Source organism: Lampris incognitus, chromosome 18, assembly GCF_029633865.1.
Source record: "Lampris incognitus isolate fLamInc1 chromosome 18, fLamInc1.hap2, whole genome shotgun sequence".
Classification (NCBI taxonomy): Eukaryota; Metazoa; Chordata; class Actinopteri; order Lampriformes; family Lampridae; genus Lampris; species Lampris incognitus.
The window spans coordinates 30,675,388-30,681,914 of record NC_079228.1 but is presented as its reverse complement, the minus strand read 5'-3'; the positions used below and the strand labels follow the sequence as shown (position 1 = coordinate 30,681,914).

Below are 6,527 nucleotides of genomic sequence, written 5' to 3'. Positions count from 1 at the left end.
AAAAAAAAAACCACCCACGAAACTTTAAATGCACTGCTGGTAACTAGTCTACTTCATTTAACACTAAATAATGAAGCGTTTACTAAATGGTTTTTAAAGAGACCATTTAAAAAAGCATAATCATCCTCCAACCGCAGTCGGGCATGCATTCACAACATCCTGTCAGTATTCTGTTTCTCCATTCTATTTGGTAGGTCTTGAACATTTATTTGAGTGTCTCTTGAAATACAGTCCATGTAGTTGAAAGGTCACCTTCCTGTTAGGACATGGGAGATGCATACAGATAACGTCAGATATAATCTGATCTTTTACTCTATAACAATGTCCTTCAAAACGCGCTCTCCTCTGTGCAACCATGGTTGAGATAGAAAGGGTATCACTGTCAATTTCAGTTTTGCGCTCCCGCCAGGAGATGTTCTTAACTCTCACAAGCAGACATGTGTATGTTCCGTCAAGTCTCGCCTGAAGATCTTTTTTCATGGTCCATCTATCCGACCCATAAAGTGGGATACTTTCAACACATGCTCTGAAGAATGCTAGTTTTGTCTTGTCAGAGATGTCAGACTTCCATATAGGATGTAATTTATTACAGGCATTCCAGGCTTGCCCTTTCCTTGACATAAAATCTTACTGTTGGCAACAAAAGATCCGAGATATTAAAAAAGGAATATGTACACATATGTGCAATAAAACTGCACCACAGCAAAATCCTGTTCACAAAGCAGCAACACACCGATGTTACAGGCTCAAATTTGAAATAAATACAGTGCCACCCCCGTGGCAATGAGGATCATCCAACTACTGGAGGTTTTATTGATTTAAACAGCTTTTAACTGATAACTGTCAGCTAAAACATAGGTTAAAAAAAAAGAAAGACCACAATTCAGTTCAAATGGTGCAAGTTAAAAAACAACATTTAAATAAAAAGCAAACATGTCCACCCATAACACCACCTAAGAACAATCTGGATAAAACCTGCCTGCCAGAACAGGTATGTCAAAGCACCATGACACAAATAGTTCTTTCGACTAATCCTGCTCTCCCGAGGGTCCGGCTCCCTCGTGGTCCGAGGCCACGTCCTCATCCTCTTCTTCCCTGGCACTATAATTGGCGTCATCAAGCTCATCGCCGTCATTTGCATCTTCCGGTTCCCGTTCAACGGCAATTTCCCTCAACTCGTCTAGACTGCCAGGGTCCTTCCCAGTAAGCCTCTGAAGATAAAATAAAGTACATGTCAACACCACAGAGCTGTTGAAGAGCTCACTCAACATGTTCAGTTGCCTTCCACAGCTAGCAATTCACAACATAGTCAAGGCAGAGAGTAACCTTATTCTGCACCAAAACTAGCTGAATATTAACAATTCAGGGGGGAAAAAAAGCAGTGTTTACCTCAATCATGTCTGCCATGTGTTGCACGTGTTGTGCCAGTTCCTGCAGTTCCTCATTCTCACTCCTCAGCTGGGTTATCTGCTCATTCTTTTCCTCTATGTCTTTGTGTAACTGTAGAGGTAATGACAACATGATAGTTGAGGCTACAGGCCCAACTCAAGTCATAAATAAAAGGAAAACAACATAAAACGTAATCCACCAATAACGGTTTCCTTTTTTGAATGATGAAAATATACAGTTCACCACATAGGGAGACTGGGACTGAGAACAAGTTTGTTCAAACAGCTCATAGGGAGACTGGGACCGAGAACAAGTTTGTTCAAACAGCTCAACTGATGCAGCAATGCAAAAAACAAAAAAACAAATCGAGATTCTACAATGACACTAAGTGATAATTTTAATGGCCATGACTGACATTTGCATTTGAATATTTTTTTTAACCACAGTCTGCATTTACACCCTCTTGAATGTGAATTCCCACTTTGCAGATGTAGTTTAGTCACACAGGGAATGGTTAATGCTACAAGATGACAAACCCACTTTAGTTTATTCATCTGCATGTATTTGTAGTACAGTAGTTCCAATATGTTAAGTTGTTTTGACAACTTGCTTCATTACCTTCCAACTTATCCAACAAAAGTCTTTTCTTCTCAAAAGGGATCATTTGATTAATATGATCTCAAAACGTTAGAGTAACCCTTTAAAATACTCGCTTATAAGTTTTAACTGAAACTTAATCTTGTATATTAAGTGCCCGCTGGGATTGAGCCAAGGTTTCAGAATCAATCACAGGGAGCGTGGGAAAGGCTCAACTGATGGCTAAACATTAGCAACCTCCCGCTCAGCGATTAACTCACCTTCTCGTTTTCCTGGAGAACATCATACAGGGCTTTCCGTCGCTCCTCAGCCAGCTCTTTCCAGTAGGAGGAAGGAGGGGTTTCTGAAATAGTGGGAGAAAAGTTTCATCCATTACCCAACAACAGGGTTGGGGCATAGTCAAGATAAAAACCACAACAGCTTGGGGTTGAAGATATAATTACTAGGCACCTATTGGGCATATTGTATTAGCCAGGACTCACTGAATAAAATGGCAGCAAGGGGGGGGATACCAAGTATACTATTACTAAATTCTGCCACCATCCAAACTTCTGTACCTTTAACCATGAGCTCGTAAGCTTCTGTGGAGACTTCATCTGGCATACAGTTTGTTTCCGTTTGTGTGGCCTTCACCCTCTTTGAGTCCTTCACCTGTTCAACGTCCCACTCCTTCCTTTTGGGAATGACCTTCCCTGTCTGAGTAGAAACATTTAACGTCAGTTCAACAGCAGTTAATTTGCCAAACAAAGTATTTGATTTCTCCTTTAAGTATAATTTTACCATAATTCTGATCTACACCAGAGTTTACAACACAAGATGATTAAGGGAGTGAATTGGAAAACAAAAAAGTCTGAGCCATAGCATACCTGGGATAACCTCCCCATGCTCTTGTTGACAGCTAAGGGCTGGAGGACCTGAAAAGTTTTCCTGGCAGGCCCCATGTACTGATTAGAACCTGTGAACAAGCTCTGGAAGAAATAATTGTTAGGAAATAAAATTGATTTAAAAAAAAATCATTGTAATTTCGTCTACTATTCCAAGCTGTGAGAAGTTTACAAGCATGTGCGTATATATAAACTTATAAGCAGGGTAAAAAAAACCAAAAAAAAAAACAAACAGATCCTGTCAATACAAACATGTCCCCTCCCTCTTGAGAAAATGTATACTCAAGTCCCGTGGGAAAGAAACAGGGAGGTCAGGCGACATGACTGATGTTTTCTCTTTGGTAGCCTCTTACTCTATTCACCTGGGCTTAACACCACACTGGGAGCGGCAGAAAAAAGTGGCTGAACAACTCAGCCATGTCTGGCAGCTGCACAGGTGTGGGAAAGTGCATCTTACGGTGCACACTCTCACAATGGCCGTGGGAAAATGCCCAGAGCTCATTATGGACAGCCAACAAGTTAGGTCAGTTAATGTCTGGCATTTCATATAAAGGCAAGAATGGCAAGTTTGTTTATTGAAGTCTCAAGATGGTTTCGGTGCTTTAAGTGCAGGATGAGAGGGATTTGAGACCAGTATTCAATTCTACAAATATTTTTTACAGCACAATGTTGTACAATATACACGCTTTGATTTAATCCATCATTTAGAGACTAAGGGAAATCACATCCATAACTGACACACGAAGATCCAAAGCACCAAATTTTGTAGGCTCTAATGATGATAAAAAGAGGTTTCTAAATAAAAATAAAACAGCACATGCATGGCAAGGTTAAGGTTGCATTTGTGAAACAATTTTTGAAAATGAACATTGAGCCAGGCCTAAAAATGTTTTACCTTGACATTCTCAGATGACTTTTCAGAATGCTTCAGGGTTTTATTGGAAGTCATTTTAGTCCAAGGAGGTTGAGGAGAGCCTGGAGAGGTGGAGGTATGAAATTGAGAGAAGAGGAATGAAAGTCAGTAGGAGCACGACGGAATACCTATGCATGAATGAGAGGGAGGACAGTGGAATGGTCAGGATGCAAGGAGTGGAGGTGACGAAGGCATACAAGTTTAAATACTTGGGGTCAACTGTCCAAAGTAACAGGGAGCGCAGGAGAGAGGTGAAGAAGAGAGTGCAGGCAGGGCGGAGAAGAGTGTCAGGAGTGATTTGTGACAGAAGGGTACCAGCAAGAGTTAAAGGGAAGGTTTACAAGATGGTTGCGAGACCAGCTATGTTATATGGCTTGGAGACAGTGGTGCCGGCAAAAAGACGGGAGGCAGAGCTGGAGGTGGCAGAATTGAAGATGCTAAGATTTTCACTGGGAGTAATGAAGAACAGAACAGGATTAGGAATGATTATATTAGAGGGACTGCTCAAGTTGGACAGTTTGGAGACAAAGCAAGAGAGGCATTACAGAGGAATGCCTAACGCTAGTTCTGCTCTTAAGAGAATACCATACAGAATTTAGGACATTTTCACACCTATAGTCCGTTTGCTTTGTTCCCGAATCAGGGAGTAATTTCTTTGTTTTCACAGGGCAATATTTTAAAACGGACCAAAGGTGTTAAAAGTTGATGCTAGATCCAACTGGGTGTAGGCACGGAAGTAGACGTGATTGGTTGTTAGTTAGGGTTTAAACTCTTTCTCAATTCCATTGTTAGCAAGCGTTAACGTTAGCTATCGTTACAAGTGCGATCTGGCAATGTTAAGGTCAGTTGTAAGCTAGCTAGCTAAATGTTTCAGTGCGCATCGTTTGTTTTAAGTCAGTGCGCTTCGAGGTTCCGCGCTGTCTATTGGCCGACGCAACAGCCAATCACGGCTACTTCCGTGCCTACACCCCGTTGGATCTAGCGTCAACCTTAAACAAACGCCATGCGCGAGCAAATAGTTCCCTCATTGGTCAGAATTTTCGTGCGGAAATTTCATCGCAATCTAAAAAGAAAAACACGAGCACAACGTATCGAAAATGGAGCAAACTCACAAGCTAATCATTGCAGTTGTCGCGATTCGATTCTCTGGCTGTTATACCAGCGTTATCAGTACGAGTATCGCAACCACTTTGAAAGGGAACCCAGACTTCTTTACAAAAACAACGTGCATTTCGCAGAAAGCCGCGCTGCTTCGAGACGTCTGTACGAGAAGGCGCGCGCGCTTTAAATAATCCATACAGTGACACATTCACCCAACAATTCCTATTCAGACGCATCGGGTATGCTTGTTGTGGGTCGGGTTGCGTTCTCACTGCAAACAAACCGCTTCGGGGTTCGACTGGAAGCGAGTAGAGACCACCTTTTCTTGGCCCGTTTGTTTTGTCCCTGACTCAAGTGCAATTGCTGTGTTCACATATGTATTCACAAACGAAGCCATCTTTCGGGGAAAACACTCCCAGTTTCGAAACAACTGCTCCAAACGAGCCATGTGCAATATCACATTTCCTCTCATTGAATTGTTTGAACCTTTTGTTTACAGTGCTCGCTGGACCGAAAGGCGAATATTAAAAAAGGTCTCTTATATAAGTTTGAATATGGATGACGTATTTAAAAGGGGAGTTTTAACACAAACTGGAGTCATCCCATCAACTTTCCACTAGCTAACATTAGAGTAGCTAACAAATACGAGATAACCAAGCGCGATTTATTTGAAGAAAAACATCACAACCTAGTCTAATTATGAAAATATCCCCAACAATTTAGAAACTTCTCAAATCAAACTGCATAAAAACAATATAAATGTAAACCGTCCAAAAACAAGCTATGATTTACCTTGTAGTACAGGGTAATACACGAATAGCTGCTCGAGTCCTTTCTACGGAACTCGCGCCAGATGCTTAAATACGCCCACCAGATGACGTAAAATGGTCACGCTTGTCTTCTTCTTGTATTTTTTTAATAAGTAGCGCTGGCATCCATATTTAAGACGCATTACCGCCACCTACTGCTCAATATTACGGATCGAAGCCCAGGGGAAGTTTATTAAATATAACTGCATTGCTGGATGTTCCCGTATTTTCCAACTCTGACGCTCTGAGTAATTTTCTGCTCTGTGGCAGTTTCATGACCATAAGACTAATCACGCTCCCTTATCTCTTCTTTGATTCAGTTCAGGCTAGTCTCCCGTAAATGTTCCCTTTGTTTTTTTTCTCTCGGCGTATCGTCATAAACAGCGGCCTACTTTCTGACTGATTTAATCAATCTCTGATTTAATCTGATTGAATCAATCTGATTGAATCAATCGTTAAGTCCTCTGAAACACTCGGCGGTCCTCAATTCGTGGCTTTGTTGCTGTTGTTTTTCCCGACGTGGTCACATGTCCGCATACGTCATATCCCTGCGGTTGACTGTGCGGCCATTTTGGGTAGGTCTGTCGAACGACGAGCTCGTACCGTCATCGCTGGGCTGCGCCGACGGACGAAAACAACGGAAAGACAAACAAAACACAAACAAGATATTCGACAGAAACGCTGTTAAATATGGGCCCACCGGGAGACGAACCACGCCGCACGTCGACTGACAGAACGGAGGACTTCAGCTGGATTGTCAATTTATCTTGACATGGCATGTAGGACGAGTTGGTGGTTGTGACGACTGACGAAAAAGGAGAGAAGCAGGAAAAA

General features: G+C 41.9%; 1 protein-coding gene across 2 annotated transcripts; it reads right to left on the bottom strand.

Moving 5' to 3' along the window:
• Nucleotides 1-226: 226 nt before the first annotated feature.
• On the bottom strand, nucleotides 227-6,490 carry gmnn (geminin DNA replication inhibitor). Of its 2 annotated transcripts, none has more exons than XM_056297891.1 (7): nucleotides 6,394-6,490; nucleotides 3,766-3,845; nucleotides 2,853-2,954; nucleotides 2,544-2,682; nucleotides 2,247-2,329; nucleotides 1,390-1,500; nucleotides 227-1,211 (listed from the first exon to the last, which is right to left on the bottom strand). In XM_056297891.1, exons 1-7 carry the CDS (start codon nucleotides 6,470-6,472, stop codon nucleotides 1,029-1,031), a joined length of 777 nt encoding a protein of 258 aa, XP_056153866.1. In that variant the 5' UTR covers nucleotides 6,473-6,490; the 3' UTR covers nucleotides 227-1,028. The 2 variants fall into 2 exon arrangements, with proteins under 2 accessions (XP_056153866.1, XP_056153867.1); XM_056297892.1 differs by lacking the exon at nucleotides 6,394-6,490 and adding an exon at nucleotides 5,677-6,173.
• Nucleotides 6,491-6,527: the final 37 nt, after the last annotated feature.

Excerpts from the sequence above, each read along its gene's own strand:
- gmnn (XM_056297891.1), bottom strand. The coding sequence starts at position 6,472 with ATGCCATGTCAAGATAAATTGACAATCCAGCTGAAGTCCTCCGTTCTG. Across the intron at positions 2,955-3,765 it reads AGTCATCTGAGAATGTCAAG|AGCTTGTTCACAGGTTCTAA; the intron begins GTAAAACATTTT and ends TATTTCTTCCAG. Across the intron at positions 2,330-2,543 it reads TTACGAGCTCATGGTTAAAG|AAACCCCTCCTTCCTCCTAC; the intron begins GTACAGAAGTTT and ends CCACTATTTCAG.